At 49.9% G+C, this 20,448-nt stretch overlaps 2 protein-coding genes across 9 annotated transcripts in view; one reads left to right on the top strand and one right to left on the bottom strand.

Moving 5' to 3' along the window:
* Positions 1-653: 653 nt before the first annotated feature.
* PLEKHM3 (pleckstrin homology domain containing M3) overlaps positions 654-20,448 on the bottom strand; it is a 148,865-nt gene continuing 129,070 nt past the window's right edge. For 6 of the 8 annotated variants that reach the window (XM_025187732.2, XM_025187731.2, XM_025187733.2 and 3 more), the window contains one exon: positions 3,870-20,448. This exon is cut by the window's right edge and continues 12,475 nt beyond it. The gene's annotated coding sequence lies outside the window, so the exon portion shown is untranslated. The other 2 variants (XM_075934374.1, XR_012905414.1) reach the window with 2 other exon arrangements.
* LOC142830262 (gamma-crystallin B-like) lies at positions 4,321-6,186 on the top strand. Its single transcript, XM_075934378.1, has 3 exons — positions 4,321-4,379; positions 4,896-5,135; positions 5,911-6,186. The coding sequence occupies exons 1-3, from the start codon at positions 4,344-4,346 to the stop codon at positions 6,184-6,186; spliced, it is 552 nt and encodes a 183-aa protein (XP_075790493.1). The 5' UTR covers positions 4,321-4,343.

The raw sequence follows: 20,448 nt of genomic DNA, 5'->3' as shown, positions 1-20,448 counted from the left end.
CTCCTCTGGTGCTGGTCCCTCCCCTGCAGGTGTCTGCCCTTCTGCTTCACCCCCAGAATCCCCTGGCACCTGCACCTTCCCTTAGCGCTGCACCCTCCCGGTGCCTCCCCCTTCTCTTACTGGCCCTGCCCCCTTTGCCCTCTTTTTCCCTGATGCCCCCCCTCACCACCCTCTGCCCCCATTCTCCTCCTGCCCCTCTGTGCCCTCACACATGACTTGCTCCATCCCCACCTTTCTCATGCCCACCCCTTCTTTCAAGCCTTCTCCCAGCACCTTCCCCTCCTCCTCTAGACCCCAATGCTCTTCCCCCTCCTCTCCTCTCCCAGCATCACCCTGTCCCCCCTCCCACTGACCCCTCCCCTCCTGCCCTTTTCCTCATTGTCTGCACTTGGCCCCCTGCCATTTGTCTCTCCTCCACCCCGTCTCTTGGTGCCTTCCCGTTTCTTCCTCCTCCCCCTCCACCCAAGCCCCTTCCTCCTCCGCCCCCCCTCTGCCTAAGCCCCTCTCCCTCAGCCCAATCCCTTTTCCCTTCCCCTTCCCCTCTGCCCAAGCCCCTTCCTTGCACAAGCCCCTTCCCTACCTTCTGCCTTCCACTGTGCGGGGACGATGTCTGCACTCAGGCCCCAGATTTTGAACCCAGAGGCAGGCCATGCCCCACAACGTGGCTCCCAGGAGTTTTAAAATCCCAGGCCATGACATCATATCACGCCCCATTGTCCTCCCCGCCCACTTGCAACGCTGCGCATGGCAGCAGCAGCCACCAAGGGGGAGCCGCGCTGAGAGCCACGCAGGGCTGGGATGGTCTGGGGCCCAGAAAGACGCTCTGGGGGTGGGGTGGGAGGACACACAGGGGTGGCTGACAGCAGGGGGCTAGGGCCCGCTCCAGGCAGAGCCGGGGGAGAGACCCAGCTCCACATATTGCAGGAGCAGGTCCCCGGCACACTTCCAGGTTCAGGGGCAAGGGCCCGATTTGGGGGAATCGGTCGAATTGGCCTAAGGCCAGCACTGCCCGTGGTAGAAACTTACACTGTGATGAGCAGATTGCAACTTTATTCGTCAGTGAGCCAGCCAGATGAGAGACTGCCTGGATTGGGCCTCCCACACTATCTGTGCTACACGCTCAACAGTTTCAGATGTGCGCTGGAGAGATGAGTGGGAAACAGCCACGCCTAGGGACTCAGGAGAGCCCTGTGTGCCTGCGTGTGAGGCATGGGACACTGCACATGTACAGCATGGCTGCTCGTCTCATGCTGCTTTTATTAAGTGGAAGCAGTAGGATTTAAATGGTAATAAGTGAGAACAGGCAGAGCAAAGTAGGTTACAAATCAAAAGAAACAAAAACGCTTGGCTAATTCTACACTGAAACCTCAGTGCAAACTTACTCAAACTCACCCTAAAACCTCTTTTTCAGCTGCCCCTCCAAACCAGGACTGTCTCCCCACCCTGGGGTCTTTGGTTCCTTTCCTTCAGGAGCAGCCCAGCCAAAAGGCTCTGCTTTCCTATTCTTTTTGTTAAAGAATTGAGGCCACTCCCTACCAACCACTGCTCAGACGTAAGGACAAAAGAGATTGTTTAACAATTGGGTAACACCCTCCATGTCTCTCATTCACATATTTAAAACGCACAACGTATTCCCCACTCTATATGTCTAATTTTACACACACAAATGTTACACACATCAAAGTAAGATAAACAGAATCAGCGGATCATGACATGAAGATTAATGGCTGCTGCTTCTTCTTAAAGCCATGTACTATGAGTGGAGCATTGGTCATCTACAAGTCTCCCCCACTTCGCTCTGTCTTGAGACAAAACTTCTAGCTGACTCCAGGAGTAGCTGACCCCAGTTGTTGTCCTTCAATCTCAGTAGATCTTCTCCACATTGTCCGAGGTCTTCCTCTTTTGCGTTTTCCTTGAGGGTTCCATGCGAGAGCTTGACGGACTATGCTGGATGATGGTTTTCCGAGAGTGTGGCCTAGCCATCCCCACTTTCTCTCTTGATTTGAGCGTCAAGTGGTTCTTGTCCTGCTCTGTTCCAGAGCTCCTCATTTGTGACAGTCTTGCCATTTGATGTGAAGGATGTTCCTCAGGCATCTGTTTATGAATGTCTGTAGTTTGTGATTTGAAGACTTTAATATGCCAGGTCCCACATCCATACAAGAGCACACACTTCACATTTGTGTTGAAGATTCGTTTTCGCAGATATCATTTGTGAACTTCATATGGGACAAAGAGTCTTGAATGCAGCTGTTGCTTTCCCTATCCTAGCATTGGTATCCTTGTCTGTGCCTCCGTCTCTGTTCATAATACATAATAGATTAAATAATTCACTCAAAGCACCTTTGAGTTATGTATATTCATGTCCATAAGCCCATTTCATAAAGCATTGGGGGAAGGGTTCCAACACAGCTGTCGAAGCAAAGACACGCTCCTCTCTGTTTAGGCGGCTAACAACTGATTTGCTTTATTGATCAGTAAAGCAAAGTGAGCCAAACGTGGTCCCAGCAAAGCCGGGCCCAGTAAAGCTGCTAATACAATCAATCCTAGGATCTTTATACCCTTAGCCAAACAGTCTGATGTCAGGGCATCCAATTACAGAAATAATCAATTAAACTAGGAAAAACAAAGCCTTATCAACAAGATGGTGGACAGGTACGAGGGAGTACCTCTCCTCTCTGAACCAGCCCAATTAACACATTCCAATAGCACATCTGTCTTGGCCTGGTGCATGGGGTGATAGAAAGTTCACTCTGGCCTACGTGCAAAGACAAAAAGCTGAAGTGCTTTCTGTTATACAAGATGGCTTCTAGCTAAACATAAAATAGCTTCTACACAGCCTTCTCCCCTCATTTCTTTCCAAGATATTTTCAAATGATCTGCCTCAATTTAAGGCCATTCAAATATGCAGGTGACATCTTGCTAGTGTCAAGAGACAGATATTTCAAAAAGATTATGGACAACCTGATCCAAGACATGACAGCCATCAGTGGCTATTGCAGGAAGTGGAAATTTAAGCTCATAGCATCAAAGGCAGTGGTGGCAAGTTTATGCTTCATGAGAACACAAGAGATTTTTGAATGGGCAATGCCTGGCACATGACCCAAAGCCAGAATGTCTACGTGTAACTCTAGCTTGCACACTTAGCAGTAAGAATTATATCACCTAGTGCGATCAGAAAATCAAACCGCAGAAGTACAAGATTGTTTAGCTCCAGTTGGGCAGCTAATGGACAAACACTGTACAGTGTGGAACTAACCCTCTTGCTATTGAGCTGGAGAATATTGTTGTCCCTCGTGGTGATACATTCCCCTCACAAAGCTAGTTGCTATGCAATTGAGTTAAATTATGATGCTAACAGGGACTATGAGACCAACAAACTCCAAGTGCCCTCTCTAATCTCAGGCGTTATATTACAGCAAAGAACCTTCTTGGCGAAATCCAGGAGATAAGGGCCAGTGCCACTTTTCAGAGCTACATGGGAAGTGGCTCAATACTGACTCATCATCAGATGATCAATTTGGACGTGGTTATCATGCACAGTGGACAGTGTCACATCGCTGAGAAAAATGGAACAAGCTGCTTCCTTGCTAAAAAATGTCTCTCTCATCAGTCAGCCTTATGGAAAGATGCAGGGCCTGGCTTCAGCCTGCCAGACTTTCTGCGCTGCAGGCTCAAGCATTTCAGATGTGCGGTGGAGAGGTGAGTGGGAAACAGCCACACCTAGGGACTCAGGAGAGCCCTGTGTGGCTGCGTGTGAGGGGTGGGACACTGCACATCTACTGAACGGCTGCTTGTCTCATGCTGGTCTCTCCGCAGGAGGTTCCGGTCTCCATATTTTGCTGACTCCAAACTTCTGAATGGCTAACACACATGTGATGGCTCCCTCAGCCCTTTCAACACTTTTTCTTTGACGTACACATTTCTGGTTTTTTCCCCCCCTATTTTCTATTTTATCCTTTGAACTCTCTTGCATCTTCATTGTGCCACTTGTCCATTCGCTACTAACAATGCAGCTGCAGAGACTCTACAGAAAAGGACTGTGATGGCGCTGACATCCCGTCCCCTCTGTCACTCTGCCAGAAGTTTCTCTCTTTTCCTGAACTATGCTGTCTTCAGTGTAAAAACGGCTGTGCTGACAGATGCAGGGCCTGGAACTGCTCATTGGTAACAATAGGAATAAAACCTGTTCCCCACTACACAAAAGCTATGGACACTAGTACAAAGAGTGAATGAGACCCAGAGTCATGAGTTGGCTTGATGAACAGAGAAAAGACCTTTGTTGACGTGTGCGCCCTGAGCACTGGCTGCGAGGTATAAAAAGGCAGTTGCCCTGCTGGGGTACTATGGCTTGTCGCCTGAATCCAGCTACGATGGGAAAGGTAAGACGCCTGTCTGGATTGGGCAGTTCAGTGTGTCAGTCTGATGCCAAGGACCCGATTCTTCTCTAATATACATCAGAATTTGGTTATGTCTAGACATACAGTGCAGCATCGGTGTAGCTGTACCAGTACAGCTTCACCACTGCAGCACATCTAGTGAAGATGCTGCAAGTCAACCCCATCAGCGTAAAAAACCCACCTAAGCGAGTGGAGGAATATTCGCAGCCGATATAGGGTGCAGTGTAGCCATAGCTGTAGCAGCGGAGTTACTCCTGGCCTATGCCTGTACAGGGGAGGCGACTGAAGAATACATGCCTAGGGGACTTTGCATCTGTACTAATCCCTATTCATGAAACATTTCATGAAAATTCAGCTGAAGCCAAAGGAGTAAATAATGTAATGAGTGTGATTCAGATGTAATGGCCAGACACTGCAGGGAAAGAAACCCAAATGCCAGGACTCATTCTAACAATACAGCATGTTACTGAAGTTGCTGCCATTTGTTCCTTGTTCTAGATCACCCTTTACGAGGACAGAAACTTCCAGGGCCGCTCTTTTGAGTGCAGCGGCGACCATCCGGATTTTCAAAGTCAGCTCAGCCGCTGTAACTCGGTCCGAGTGGAAAGTGGCTGCTTCATGCTCTATGAACGTCCCAACTTCCAGGGACAGCAGTGCTTTCTGAAAAGGGGCGACTATCCTGACATGCAGTCGGAGGGTTTCAGCACCTCCATGAAGTCCTGCCGGCTCATCCCACCTGTGAGTTTGCTTTTGCTTTTTGCTTCTCTTTTTTTTTTTTTTAAATGGCAACAGGGCAGTTGCTTGATCATTTTCACTAGAGATTTCTCAGACTGTGAACTAGGGCTGCTTTTTTCCTCCAAGGGGCACTGTAGGAGAGCATCGGAAAGCTTCCACTACTCCCGCTTGTTCAAGGCCAGCTATTCTGTGGTGAAGCCTGTGGACAGTAAATGGCAGCATCTCTTTTCCCTTCTTAGCTCAAAGTGTCAGTAATTTCTGGTGATTTAGGGATACACTGGGCCCACTCCCCACAGACTGGTGTAAACTAAGAAGTAGCTCACTCATCCCCGCAGAGTAACACCATCGTGAAGGGAGAATTGGACCCAATGTTTTCGATCACTCTTTTGGACTGAACCACTTCTCTGTATTCTTGACTCTGGAGCTGCTGAAGCCTGAAACTGCCCCCATCAGAAAATTCTGTAGCTTCTGGGAACAAAGTGCTGGCTGAGGATTGGCCAGTGTTGCACACTGCAGCCTCTCCCCTTTTGAACCGGGTCGGGCTCCCTCCTCCTCACCCCAGACCTGCTCCCTACAGCCAGGGGGAGACATGGCTGGCACAGGTCTGCGTTGCATGGGTGGATGCAGTATTTGAGTCTTCCCCTCCTCCGGGGAGCAGAGGCAGCTTTAAGCACCCTTTGCACCAAGGGAGCAGTGCACAGAGCTGACTCGGGGCCTAGGATCACAGGCAGCCAGCCTGCTGCGGTCACTCTATTACCCTCTCTCATTTCTGTCACAGCACAGGGGCACCTACAGGATAAAGATCTACGAGAAGGAGGATCACAGAGGCAACATGGCAGAGCTAACCGAGGACTCTCCGCAAGTCATGGACCAGCTACGCTCCCACGAGATGCTCTCTTGCTCCGTGCTGGAGGGGCACTGGATCCTTTACGAAATGCCCAATTACAGAGGCCGCCAATACCTGCTGAGGCCAGGGGAGTACAGGAGATTCAGCGAGTGGGGCTCCATGAGTGGCAAAGTCGGCTCTCTGAGACGTGCCACGGATATGTACTGAATCAAGACGCCTTTTGTCTGCAAGGGTCTCAGTGAATAAAATGCTTTAACAGCCGTTGTGCTCTCAGCGTGCTCCTGTAAGTGTACTGAGGGCAACACCGAGGCTTGTCCTTGTGTTCTTGGGCTACAACGATATCGTCTTCTGATCGGAAACCTGCCCCTCCTCTTTCCCTGCCCTTCCCCAGCATTGCAGAGCTACTTCCAGCACAAAGTACCCAACGCCAGCTACAGGACTCAGGCCTAGGCAGCCACACAAGGGAGCACGGGGTACTAGGCTCCCTCCCGGTCCCCTCCATGGCTGTGCAGGCCTTACCCAGAATGCAGTGCAGGGTACGCACTGGGAGCTGAACCACAGAGTGGGACATGAAGGGCCACAGCTGTTCCCCACCAGGGACGAGCCTTGGGCCAGCGTTACCGATCCCGGGCAGGGCTGGACTAACTAGCCATAGGCTCTGCAGGCCTGAGTCGAGTCCCCAGACCGGGCCGAGCCCCCAGATCTGGAATCATCTGACTACACTGGCCCTTCCAGTGTGTAAGGAAAGCTCAGGGTTCTGTAAAGCAAATCTTGAAAATATGATCCAAGTGGAACCAATGCAGAGATGTCTGCCCGAGTCTGTAGCCAGCCTGAAACAGTAGCTTTGAAAGGCCTGGCCAGTCTCATGCTCCTCAGTGTGGCATTATCTGCAGGTGTCACCTATACTGGTCCAGCAGGGGACTGTGGGAGGTTGGAAATGAAACAGTGCAAGCTCAACTCACCCATCAAAACAGATACACCCAGGCTCAAGGCAGCTCCTGAGAGCTACCCCACTCCTCTCCCTTCATCTCAACAGGGATGGACAAAGGACCCGTTTTCTCAGTCAGGGCAGAGGGCCCTTGGACCCCCTGTTTGGGAGGGCTCCTTGCTGCAGCTCCAGTCTCTTTTAATGGGGAGGGTGATGGGGCAAACAAGCCCCACACTAGAGGGCTGAGAGTAGCCCAGGCCCAGCTGGCTGAAAGGGCCCCGCCCTTACAGCCCTGCTGGGCATGCTCCCAGCCGGGCCAGTATATAAGGCAGGCAGTGGCCCAGCAGAGGAGAGGGCAGATAGAGGTCAGGAGGAGCTAGGCTGCAAATCCAGTGGCATCTCTGACTCAACTTAAGGCTGGTGTGGGACCCTGGGAGTGAAGCTGACCCCAACCCTGTGGAGTAACGGGCACACCTACCCTGCCAACCCCAGCCCTGGTAAGGACCGCCGCAGATGGACAGGCTAGGAAAGGGGGGTGCTAGGGTGGTAGGAAGTGGCCCAGGGCAGAGCTTTCCTGATCCAGCTTGGTGCGTGGCAGCTGGATTCCCCACCAAGCTGGCAGGACCTAGAGTGCCTGTCCACAGGGCCCTGGGCCTGGAGCCGGTGGAGAGGGAGGGCCTGGCTCCTCCTAACACCCCTTGCTGCACCTGGGGAGTCACTTGGGCCTGGAGAGGCTTTTCCCCAGAACTGGGCCTGGCTATTGTATATGCCCTGAGAGCAGGGCCAAGACTTTTGGGGATTTTGGGTACCGTATATGCCCTGAGAGCAGGGCTGAGACTTTTGGGGATTTTGGGTACCGTATATGCCCTGAGAGCAGGGCCTGGACCAAGACATGGGCCAGTAGAAGGGGGCTGCAAGCCCGGTCAGGGATGTCACCCCAACAGGGAGTCATGCAGAGCATTCAGCAGGCTGGCAGAGGGGGAGCCATGAAGATAGCTCCCCAGCCTTAGCAGCGGCAGAGGCACTTTGGTGCCAGAAAGTCTGTTACATACAATAAAATGAGGTTGGATCCTTGACTCTATGGGAGTTGAGAAGATCTCAGAATTAGAAAGACTAATCCGTATGTACAATCCTCATGGTGGTACACTGTGACTCGACTGAATACTGAGGACAAGAGCAAAGGCAACAGGGTATTCAGTAGTCTGCTCTCCAAAGCCACAGTATAGTTCCCCTAAGGGGGCACCCAATGGCCAAGCTGAGTTTCTGAACATAGATCAGGGACAAAAGCTCCTTTGTTGGTGTGAGATGCCCAGCAGGGTATCCAGGTACTTGTAATCAGAGTTAGGCAGTGTCATTGCCAATAGCTTGTCCAATGGGACATTGTACCTTCAGATGGGAAACTAATTCAATAGAAAGCTTCTGTGGTATCCAACCAGTTCTCTAGAGAACTAGCCGCATTCAACTGGCTGACTAGCTACATGTGGCTAGTGGCTAGCATGTTAGACACCATGGCTCTGACAGAGTGCCCAAAATCTGGTTGCAATCAGTATGGTCTCAGGAGGACAGTCTGGGTATGTCTACACTACTACCCTAGTTCGAACTAGGGTGGTTAATGTAGTCAATCGAAGTGGCAAATGAAGCCCGGGATTTAAATATCCTGGGCTTCATTTGCATCTTGCCGGGCGCCGCCATTTTTAAATCCCCGCTAGTTCAGCAACAGGTGCTAGCTTGCAGCAGCAGCTTCTGGACCAGAAAAGGCTCCACACCAACAAGCTGGGTCCTCTCGCCAAACTGGAGATCACCAATTCTCTCCCTGCAGTGCCTGGAAGAGAGCAACAGTTTTCCTTCCGATGCTCCCCCCACCCCTGCCCCCAAGCACTCATGTGAGTTGTAGTCTCTAGGGCTAGACTGCAGCACAAAGAATCCTCCCAGTAAAAAGTCAGACTCCTTTAGTAAGGGGAGCCTACCTAGTAATTTGTTAGTGACCTATGTGATTGATCACTTAAGTCACATGGTATTGTTTCTCTGAATGGACAACCACCAAACCCACACAAATGTTTAAAGATAACTGTGCAACAGCTTCACCAAATGTACCCTGACGGAGTCACTTCACATTAAAAACTCCCTGCCAACGTGTGTTTGACTCTTCTTGGAAATATTCTTGTGAACTACTGACTGAATGGCTGCAGAATGAGACTGAAAGGGATGGCTCTGTCACCGAGTGCCACTTCACAACAGAATGGGTCATGGCAGCAGCTTTGTTTCACTTTTCCTCTTAGGCTTCCAGAGCTCCACTCAACCAGTGCATCCTGGGCTGCCTCAGAAATTCAGATCTCTGCTTAAGTCACCTTTAATCCGTGGTACCAACGAGGCCTTGTACTTCAGCTTGCTGTAACTATTCTTTCTTCCCCTGTATCATAGCAAGCCACATTCCTTTTCCCTCTTGATTCCGGGGGTCCTCTACTGCCCTCTCCCTACAGCCTCCTCTCCTTGCTTCACCCCCTGCCTCAACAGTCCCATGCTAACCAAGATCCTCAGGAAGGAGCAGTCAATCTACACCCAGCCTTCTGCTGTAGGGCCTTTTTCCTTTTAAGTCCCCCCATTCTGCCCAGGAGTGGCGAGGTGGGGCTAATTGAATGCAGGTTTCCCGGGAGCAGGGACATCAGCCCCAAAGGGAACTGATCTGAGGCAATATTTACAGATACAATTCCTCGTAAAGTTTGCTGGGCAACCTGCAGTAATACCTTGTTGACACTAGATGGTGCTTGGAGACTATGCTCTCACAGCAAGGCAGAAAGCCAGACAGGAGGTAAAGTAGTTTCAGGGAGTAGCCAAGTTAGTCTGTACAGGATAGATTTAAACAACAACTAGTCTGGTAGCACTTTAAAGACTAACAAAACATGGAGAGGGGATCGTGAGCTTTCGTGGGCACAGTGGGCTACCAGTGGGCTACCAGACTGTTGTTTTTTAAGTTTAGGAGGTAATGTGACACTTCTGGTTACAAATGCCACTCATCTCTTTGGCAAAACACATTTTGCATAAGCACACCACAAAGACTGTTGGCAGGCATGGTTAGATCCAGGCTGCGTCTAGACTGCGGAGCATCTGTCGAAAAAGAGCATCAAGATTACTTTATACAAATTGAAAAATCGATCTGCTTTTTTGAAACAAGAGCATCCAGACTGCCGGCTGCTCTGTCGACAAAAGAAGGCCCCCGGAAGTGCTTCTGGCAGGGCACGGGGGAGGTCTTTATTTCCAGGTGCTGCTGCCTGCCCTTTGCAGAGACGCGTGCTTGAAGGGATCCCCCTGGACAGCCGTTGCTCTGCTCCTGCTTCTGGCTTGCCTACCTCCTAGAGGGAACGCAAAGCTGCTGCAGTGCTTGCTCTGGTTGCCTGGCTTCCTCGAACACCACAGTAGTTTATTTTCTGGGTTTTTTCTGACTTTCACTGGTTTTGGCCATGGACCCTGAGCTGCCCCTGGGCAGGCGCTGACCCCACTCTGCCATACTGCAGCTTCTGCTGCATCTGCATGACTCTGTCACGAATCTCCTGCCCCCTATGGACCCGGACTGCACTGAGGAGACCCTCCTCCGGGATCCAGGAGCTCTGTCTTTGCCCCTAAACTTTTTTGGGAACAGGCTGATTTGGAGGCACGAGACGAGTTTGGACTGGTGGGACTGGCTCGTCATACAGCTCTGGGATGACTACCACTGGCTCCGCAACTTCCGGATGTGGAAGTCCACATTCCTGGAGCTGTGTGCCTGGCTCGCCCTTGCTCTGGAACACCAGGACACCCACCTGCGACCCGCCATCCCCCTGCAGAAGCGGGTCGCAATCGCCCTGTGGAAGCTGGCCATCCCCGACAGCTACCACTCCGTAGGACACCAGTTTGGCGTGGGGAAGTCTACCGTCTTGATGGAGGTAAGTCACTTTCAGGGGACAGGCCCTGCTGAGTGGGGAGGTTGAGAAAGGGGGACTGCCAGGCAAGGGCAAGAGTGGGGGATGGAGGGGCACTTGGACAGCCCTTGGTGGGGAAAGAACAGGTTAGGAACTATTTAAAAAAGCTAAATGTACATAAATTCATGGGTCTGGACTTAATACATCCGAGAGTACTGAGGGACTTGGGTCTGTTTAGTCTGCAGAAGAGAAGAGTGAGGGGGGATTTGATAGCAGCCTTCAACTTCCTGAAGGGAGGCTTCAAACAAGCTGGAGAAAGGCTGTTCTCAGTAGTGATGGATGGCAGAATGAGCAAGAATGGTCTCAAGTTGCGGTGGGGCGAGGTCCAGGTTGAATATTAGGAAAAACTATTTCACTAGGAGGGTGGGGAAGCGCTGGGCTGGGTTCCCTAGGGAAGTAGTGGAGTCTCCATCCCTAGAGGTGTTTAAGTTTCGTCTTGACAAAGCCCTGGCTGGGTTGATTTAGTTGGGATTGGTCCTGCCTTGGGCAGGGGGACGGACTTGAAGGCCTTCTGAGGTGACTTTCAGCTCTGGTTCCATGATTCCTCGGCCCCCCCCTGCACTGATATGGGGGAGGAGGGCATCCTGACAAGGGAAGGGGAGGGCTGTGGGGCGGGGGGAAGGTTCTCCTCCCAAGTGCTTAGGTAACCTTTCTAACTCCCTGGTTTCTGTCTTTCTATTTGTCTCGTGCTGCAGGTGGTGAGGGCCATCAATGTGGAGCTGCTGAAGTGGCTCCTCCGTCTCAGGGACCTGGACAACATCATGGCCGGGTTTGCCGCCCTTGGCTTCCCAAACTATGGCAGAGCCCTCGATGGGGGGCACATAGCAATCCGCGCACCGCCCCATTGAGCAGCCCAGTTTATAAACAGGAAGGGCTACAATTCCATGGTGCTGCAGGCCCTGGTCGACCACCGGGGACACTTTACAGACATTTGGGTTGGGTGGCCGGTGCGGGGACATGATGCCGCATATTCAGGAACTCCTACCTGTACAGCAGGTTGCAGGCAGGAACGTTTTTCCCCCAGCGACACCTCGCGCTCTGACGTGCAGATGCCGGTGTACATAGTGGCCGACGCGGCCCACCCCCTGATGCCGTGGCTCATGAAGCCCTACACTGGCCACCTGGATGTGAGCAAGGAGCTTTTCAACACGCATCTTAGCCAGGCTCGCATCCAGGTGGAATGCGCCTTCGGCCGGCTGAAAGGAAAGTTCCGTTGCCTCCTCACAAGCTTGGAGATGGGCAAATGCAACATCCCGGAGGTGGTGGCTACATGTTGCGCCCTCCATAACCTGTTGGAGAAGAAAGGGGAGGCCTTCCTGCTGGAGTGGGGGACAGGTCCTGATGGCGAGGAGAGGCCATTTCAGCAGCCCCGAACGGCTGCCATCTGCCAGGTTGGTGTTCAAATCCGAGAGGCCCTGAGGGAGAGATTCTCAGAAGGAGCCCACTGACTCTCCCCGGGGCCTCCCCCATGGGGGGTTTGGCCTGGCCCACTCCTACCTTTCTCTCCACAACCCTCACTCTCTTCCCATTAAGAAGACATATAAGACCCACTTTTCTTTGTAAACAGAAATTTGCTTTATTAGAAACACTAGCAGTAAAGAAAATGTGTGAACTGTTCAAGAAAACTTTCTCTTTTTACTGTTCACCTGTTTATCCACAAAGTAAATCTGTCAGTCAAAAAGACTTTGTAACTTAACTGAAATGTCCTTTAACTGGGGTGGTAGGGGACTGAAAACCTGGAGGGGGAGGGGGCTCAAGAGGGCCGCTGCTTCCCTGATCACAGGGTCCTGCCACCTTCCTACATCCTGGCATTGCCACGGCCTTGGGATTGGGTGTAGCGAGAGCCAGGCCTGGCCTGGGCAGGACGGGGGGGGGGGGGAGCACAGCAGGAGGGGTTTGGTCAGGGGGAAGAGGGGGCTGGAGGAACGGGGGTGGGGGAGCTGGAGGAGCGGTGCCTGTCATGGGCAGGCAAGGTGAAGAGCTCCCACATTGTGGTACAGATGTCAGTGCACTGCTGGACCAGCTCGTCCAGCAACCTGGTGCACCACTTGGCCTCTGCCTGCATCCTCTGCTGGAGGGTCCTGTTGACGTCCTGTAGGGCCACTATATGCTCCCTTAGCAGGTCTGTGTAGACCTGCCAGTGCTTGCAGGTGCCACGGGTCTGGGATGGTGGTGGGGCGGGTGTGGTGCTCCCCTACTGGGGAGAGGGTCCAGTTGGGAGGAAAAGAGAAGGAGACAATCAATGTCTGTGTGTACCGCTGCTGTCCCTGAGGGCACGGCGTGGCTGTCGGGCTGTCCTTTGGACAGGAGACTCAGGGGCTGTGTCTAGACTGGACAGTTTTTCTGGAAAATCAGCCACTTTTCCGGAAAAACTTGCCAGCTGTCTACACTGGCCACTTAAATTTCTGCAGAAGCACTGACTTCCTACTGTAAGAAATCAGTGCTTCTTGCAGAAATACTATGCTGCTTCCGTTCGGGCAAAAGTCCCTTTTGCACAAAAGGGCCAGTGTAGACAGCTCAGATTTGTTTTCCACAAAAAAGACGATCGGGGCTCTTTTGCGGAAAAGCGCGTCTAGATTGGCAGGATGCTTTTCCGCAGAAGCACTTTTTGCGGAAAAGCATCCGTGCCAATCTAGACACTCTGTTCCGAGAATGCTTTTAACGGAAAAGTTTTCCGTTAAAAGCATTTCTGGAAAATCATGCCAGTCTAGACGCAGCCAGGGTGTTGCGCATGATACTGCGTGTGAGTTGGGCAGAGGCCTGAGTCTCCCAGGGGCCCCACAGTGGCAATGGGACTAGCTGGCCCACCACCCTGCCAACCAACCTGTGTGTGGTGACCCTGCAAAGCACTCACCTGGGATCTGGGTCCCTGCTGCCTCCTCTTCCTCCTCCTCCTGGTGCAGCTCTCCTGCCTGGTCTTCCTCCCTCAGGAGGGGTCAGTTCACAATGTGGTGTGGTAACCGAGACTCCACCACACACAGTGGAGTCTGGGCTTCCCCACCGCCCAGGATCTGCTCCAAGTCCTGGTAGTAAGGGCAGGTCTCGGGGCTGCCCCGGAGCAGGAGCTCAGCTCCTTTACCTTGGCCCTGACTTGTGCCATGGTGGGGGGAGGGGTGATGCCCATTGGTGGCCAGTCCCTGGGCAAGGTGCTCATAGATGTCCTCATTCCTACGGCGTGTCTGCAGGGCTTCTTCCTGGGACCTGAGCTCCAGGAGGCTTTGGATTTCTAGCCCTGACCAGGCTGGTACCCGCCTTTTGGTGCCCCTGGGTGGGTCCTTGTCTCTGTCCTGAGACGGGCCGGGGGGGCCTTGAGGCTGGGACATGGCTGGCACGGGTGCTCGGGCTAGCTGCCAGACAGCAAGGCCTGCCTGGGTGCCTGTGCCTTTAGGAGGCTGCAGCCAGGAACCACAGATGTGCTGTACATGTAAAGGCTAGACTGTCCACCAGGGCTTCTTCCTGGAGCCCTTTTTTGTTGACAGAACTGGCTCCCTGCATCCACACACACCATTTTGTCAACAGATCTGTCGACAAAGGCATTCTTCCTTGTAAAAGGGGGTGTGTCTAGACTACAGGGTTTTGTGGACAGCGGTAAACCTCATTTTGTGAGGAATAACACCATTTTTCGAAAGTACTCTTTCAAAAAAAGGCGCTATGGCCTGCAATCTGTGCTTTTTCGAAAGAGCATCTAGACTCTTTCGAAAAAGCAGCTTGCTTTGTTGACAATACTGATCGTAGTCTAGACACTTTTTTTTCTACAGCGGCTGTCTCGACAGTATCTGTAGACTAAGCCTCTGTCGAAAAAGGCGTGCAGTCTAAATGTAGCCAGGAGGTTTATTGCTGTCAACAAAACTGCCGCGTTCTGTTGACTTACTGTTGACAGAATGCTGTGGTAATGTAGATGCACTGGCCACTTTTGTCGACAAAACCCTGTAGTCTAGACACACCAGCACAAAGATTCTCTGTGTGACAACTCACAATGCAAGATGTTCGCAGAGTCTTATAGCAAAATGTGCCAAACAGCACCCACCCAGTAACTACTGCATTCTCTTTATTTCTTATGCAATGCCGTAGGTGTGCATGCTGCCTAACAGATTCCTTTCATGTCGGCTGTGTCTACATTGGCGTCCCTTTCCGGAACAGGGATGTTAATGAGACACTTTGGAACTGCAAATCCGCGGGAGATTTAAATATCCCCCGTGGCATTTGCATTTACATGGCTGCCGCTTTTTTTCTGGGTTGGGGATAAGCCGGAGAAAAGCACCAGTCTAGACATGATTCTCCGGGGTGGGGTTCTCTAAGCCCGATATCCCTGGTTAACTCTTCCAGGCCCAGTGTAGGGTTGGTACACCCCATTAAAGTAACATTGTATTATTTCTATGCACAGTGTTTGTATTTACCTTTTGTGGCCCTATCCTGTGGCACTTCATGACATTTTTAAAAAAGTACCTGACACTTGGCTCAATCTGGTTCACAGCAAAGACCAAACATTAGCTCCTTCCAAAACTGGCCCTTCATCGTTGTCGTCTCAAGAGGGGCAGTTTGACAATGTCCAGAGAGGAATGACCCCATCAATGGTAGGGAAATCACCCTAATCTTCCAGGTACAGAATTTAATAGAGGGGTCCCAAGAATCCCCTCCAGAACATCACTGTCAGGGGCAAATTGGCCATTGCTTGATGAACCTGTGTTACTGGAGGAGGTTTCATTTCTCACAACAGGCAGTAGGTCTTGGGCCTCTAGTGCCCAGTTTAAATGAACATCGGTGACTCACCACCAGATTTCAGGTGGAGTAACCTGCAGAAGCACCAGATATTGCTGCAAGGAATTAGTCTGCACTGTCTCTCCTCATTACTGCCATTGAGTACTGCTAGGTCTAGCCATGAATCGGTCACGGGATGACTAAGGGGGCATGGACAAACGGGAAAGAGTGGAAAAGCACAGAGAAGCTCAAAGTGAACAACAACCATAATGATGCGTCCACGCTGCTGAGGAAATGGGGCTCAAAGCTCGGTTCACACCAAGTTTACTTGAAGGTCACTTTGCAATATGGTAACTTGCGGCTTTGCTGTCCATTTACATAAAGCCACCTCGCCTCACAAGGGAGGAGGGGAGAAAAGGAGTTTTGTTTAGAACCATTAGTGTTCCCCTCCCCCACAACCCCATTAGCAGGCCTTATTAAACCAACACAGACAAAAAGCAAAGATGTCCTTGTTAATGGAGGGCCTCTGATAATTACTCTGCTCTGCTGCTTCTTTGCGGGTCTGAAAGGCCTTTGAATAATGTTTCCCTTGCCGTGGTTGCAGACAATGCCCCAGCAGACTGCTTTAAGCAGTGCCAATCCCATTAGCAGGAGAATGACACACTTTCTGGATGTGTGTGCACAGCTATGTGTGTGTGTGTGTTTGCACTGGTAATGGCAAGCTTACAGCGTGAACTAGTCTAAGTATGCCCACTGCGTGCTCTTGTTCCTTGCCCTCCCAGATGTGAAAAAGCAAAGCAGGGAAAGGCTCCGATGAAATTCCATTTCAGAAACAGTCTTCCCCTGTAAGCAGGAGAAAGATGCTGCCTGTTGCAGTTGCACAGGGATAGGAAAGTCTGCTTCTCCAAAGGGGAAATGGAAAGAGTTGGTCTGAACACCAGGATGACGTGTGGCTAGGTAGGGTGGTCCTCCAGCTTTTACTCCCTCTTACTGGCTCTGTCTCATCCTGCTTACATCTTGGTGGAAATAGGTGAATAGTGAATTATTCAAGTGAATAGTGTTACTAAGGTGCACCTGAGGTCAGAATCAGGCCCATTTTTCTCTCTGCCCCTCCCCCTGTACAGTATGTATTTTAGAATCAAGAAGGAATTGATTTTTAAAGTGCCCATCATCCTTGTAGTGTCTGGTAATGTATGAAGCACAAGACACATGAAAATGCCTGCCCTGTTCTGATGTATTTATCTCTTTGCTATTCCCATTGACTATGAAGCTAATTAATGTGTTAAATAGATGGCAGCATCTGAAACTTGGAAGAGTTGAGATAACTCTACCCTGTGCATTCTCTTTGATCTTTCTTTCTGTGTAATGAGTGAAAGTAATGTACAGCAGGGCTTTTTCCAGTGTTTAATTTAATCATCTGATGATACTCATTTTCACAAACATGAACTTACTGTCAATTATCAGGCAGGTTTCATCTTGTGCTTACTGTACCAGTTAATCGCCTTTCCATGAGGTAACACCTTACATGTGAGGAATCAGTAATTACAATGTGTGAAATAAAGGCTCATTCTTTGGAGGAAAGAGGAAAAGAAGGAGGATTGGATCCTCAGCAAGTGTTGACTGTTCCCAGAGTGGGGAGAACAGGACTCAAACCCAACCCCCTGAAGTCTCCCATCCATCTAGATTCTAGCCCCTTAGCACAACTCTTCAATATGAGTGATCAGCTAATATAGCTACTAATCTACTCTGGCTGAGGCTCTGGGCTAAGGTTTCTGAGGTTGTTACCCAGTTCAGCAGAGAAAAGTTCAGATTCTGATAAAAAGAACCAATTTCTAAAATGAAGAGAAAATACTAGTGGGAGACTATCAGATTATGGAGGCTAGGAGGACTCGATACTCGAGGCTATCAGTCAGACAAATGACCTGAAAGACCCCTATTTTTTAGATTACAAAGTCAGACAGATTTTCCCTCTTGTCTCTTTCACTGTGTGTGAAAGCTCTAGAGTCTTCTACAGTATCTTAAAAAATTAGAGATATTGTTTCTGTACATGTATAGTAGGTATATGGAATGATACTTTTACTTGAAGTATATCGATTAGCCACTATATCTCTGTCCTATACACAGTTTCAGACAGGACATGGATCTTGTCAAACAATGGGGACAAAGTTGGAACTCAAGCTGTTTGGAAACTCATTTAATGGTGTCTATAATTGTAGCTGTTTCTTTAATAAATACAATCTGTTTAAGAAAATCTGTATTTTCATGACAGGAGGAAAGGACTGAACTTAAATATCAATTTTTTTAAATCAGGAATTTAGATGCTTGAATGAATCAAAGAAATACCAGCAGTAGATCAGCAACAAACTCTCTATTGTTAATGTTCCATCAGAGAAAGACTTGAGAGCTTCTTCACACCACAATTTTAAGGTGGCCTGTTAAGGTGGACTATTCATGCTTTCTAAAATACCATAGGTAACAATTAACTAAATGTGAAAGAAAGAAAACAAGCTGTCTGATCTCAGAAATAGCCAATTGTTTTTCAGCTGAGTCAAATGGATTCCTTCTATGGCTCACAGGTATAATATCACAGTTAGAAATAGGAAGGAATGTCATTCCTCTGCAGGAAATGGTGGGTTTCTACTCAGACCTAAAGTAAAAGCATGGGCCTGAATTATTCCCTTAGTAGAAGGGGAATTACAACTTACCTGTTCAGCAAAGAACATCAGCCGTTTTTGTGCCCCCATACCTTGGAACCTGAGTGCAAGAACAGGCATCTGTAGCTGCTGGAAAAGTGGCTTGGCGGAAGCTAAGGACGGGGTCATGATCCTTCACCAGCTCTGTAGGGAACTCCAATGGATGCTAATACAGTGTGGCAGCTCCTACACTCTGCATCTTTGGGTCTTGCACCTCCTGGCAGATTTGCTTGCCTCAGAGGCTCATAGCAGCCCACAATTTTGGAACCACATGTAGGGCTTTAGTTTGCTATTTGTTGAGCTCTTTTCATCATCAACCAACATATGGTAAAACAGAAAATAACTCCACGGCCCTTTTTCCCCAAGTGGAAAATGGGGAGGTGGGTGTTGGGGGGAACCCAGGCCCACCCTCTACTCCAGGTTCCAGCCCAGGGCCCTGTAATAGTAGCTGCCGATATGAGTCCCCGACACATATTACAAGACAGCTCCAAGACCCTCTGTCTGGTACATCCTTCTAGTGTTCAGTTGTTGTCTCCTTCCCTCCAACTTTGGGGTGCCCTCCTCCATCCTCTCAGCTATGCCATTGCCCCAACTGTAGGCAAAGCTTCTTTTATAGCCAGTCTGAACTGGGTTTCTTAATTATCCCCAGGTATCCTAAGTAGCCTAAGCTGGCCTGACTCTGCAGGCCTGCTCAATTAGCCCCAGGTCTTCCACTGCCCCTGCTGGGTCTAAACCAGCCTCTCTGTTACTCTGGGAACAGAGATCTCCTCAGTCTGAGGTTTATAGATCTCCTCTCCACTACTTTTTTATAGCCTTCTGCTCTGATCCTGTCATAATGGCTACAAATTTTGGGGGTGTACGACACTTTGGTTATAGTCCTTCCAGATTCATAGAAACAAAGCTCTATATGAGTTCCTTTGTTTTTAAAGGCAAGGCCAGTGGCAGATCTGAGCTACTACTGGTCCTTACCCAACATGGCCTCAAAAGTCTCTTACTATTTTCCCTTCGCTACTTCTTGTACTATACTACATCTACACTGCATCTGGGAGCACTGCATCTGGGACGTAAGTTTATTTTGCTGGAGCAGGTAGGCTAACAGTAGCAGTGCAGCAGAGCGCTGTTCAGGCTAGCTACCGAAGCCTGCTGTCCAGATACCCTGTGCATGCACTCAGGGGGCTAGCTTAAGCTGCTGTCTGCTCTATCCTCAGCTACACTGCTATTTATAGTGTGCTTGCTTGATCAGGACTAACAAATATGTCTGCTTGGGCTAGGAAGCATGCTCCCAGCTATGGTGTAGACATACCCTAACTTTGCTAAAACCCACAACTTCCATTCTAAACTAAGGTCTTCTTGGGATCACAAGAGGAGGCTTGCTTTCCTCACTGCAGTTTGAAAGGACGCTAAGATCTATGGATGAGAAATGCTATATAAGCAGGATTCAACATGGTATGTTAGTGGAAGTGTAACTTTAAACATATGAGTGGCCCATTAAAGTTAATAGCTGAAACAGAGCCTAGAAAAACAACATATTTAGTAGCAGCAGTAGTAGTATTTTCACATAGTCCTCTGTTTTCCACTTGGGACTGAGAGTTGCCCTGCTGGCTCCCTGAGTTTTGCTCACTTGGGTGTGTCTACACAGAAAAGTTATTTTGGAATAACAGCTGTTATTCCAAAATAACTATGTGAGTGTCTACACAGCAATTCTGTTATTTTGAAATTACTTTGAAATAACAGCTGGCTTATTCTGACTTCTGGAAGCCTCATTCTATGAAGAATAATGCCTAGTCTGAAATAGCTATTTTGAAATAAGTTGTGTGTAGATGCTCTGCTTCTGCTATTTTGAAGCTTTGACCTCTGGCTCCAAGGGCAGGTACCTTATCTACTGTGCCACTGGAGGAGCCACCCAACCTCCCTACCTTCACTGCCCACCTTATCTGTCCCAGGGCCATTCTAAGTGATTCCTCCTGGGGCTCTAAATTGAGATAGCATGTCTAATTAGGGAAGCCTGCCTCGGACTCATTTTGAGGCTTCCCTGCAGTGTAGACGTGCCATTTCGAAATAAGCTATTTTGGAATAACTATTCCGGAATAGCTTATTCCAAAATAACTGTGCAGTGTCGACATAGCCTTTATGTCCAAGCAGAGTTCTAGAAGTTCTGGGACAATTCACACATCTTAGCTAGAAGCATTATCAA

Source organism: Pelodiscus sinensis, chromosome 7 (assembly GCF_049634645.1).
Source record: "Pelodiscus sinensis isolate JC-2024 chromosome 7, ASM4963464v1, whole genome shotgun sequence".
NCBI classification, from domain to species: domain Eukaryota; kingdom Metazoa; phylum Chordata; order Testudines; family Trionychidae; genus Pelodiscus; species Pelodiscus sinensis.
This window is presented reverse-complemented; position numbering and strand designations above follow the sequence as displayed.

Bases quoted from the DNA above. Each gene is read 5' to 3' on its own strand.
- LOC142830262 (XM_075934378.1), top strand. From the start codon at position 4,344: ATGGCTTGTCGCCTGAATCCAGCTACGATGGGAAAG. The intron at 4,380-4,895 runs GTAAGACGCCTG...TCCTTGTTCTAG, and splicing joins ATCCAGCTACGATGGGAAAG to ATCACCCTTTACGAGGACAG. The intron at 5,136-5,910 runs GTGAGTTTGCTT...TTTCTGTCACAG, and splicing joins CCTGCCGGCTCATCCCACCT to CACAGGGGCACCTACAGGAT.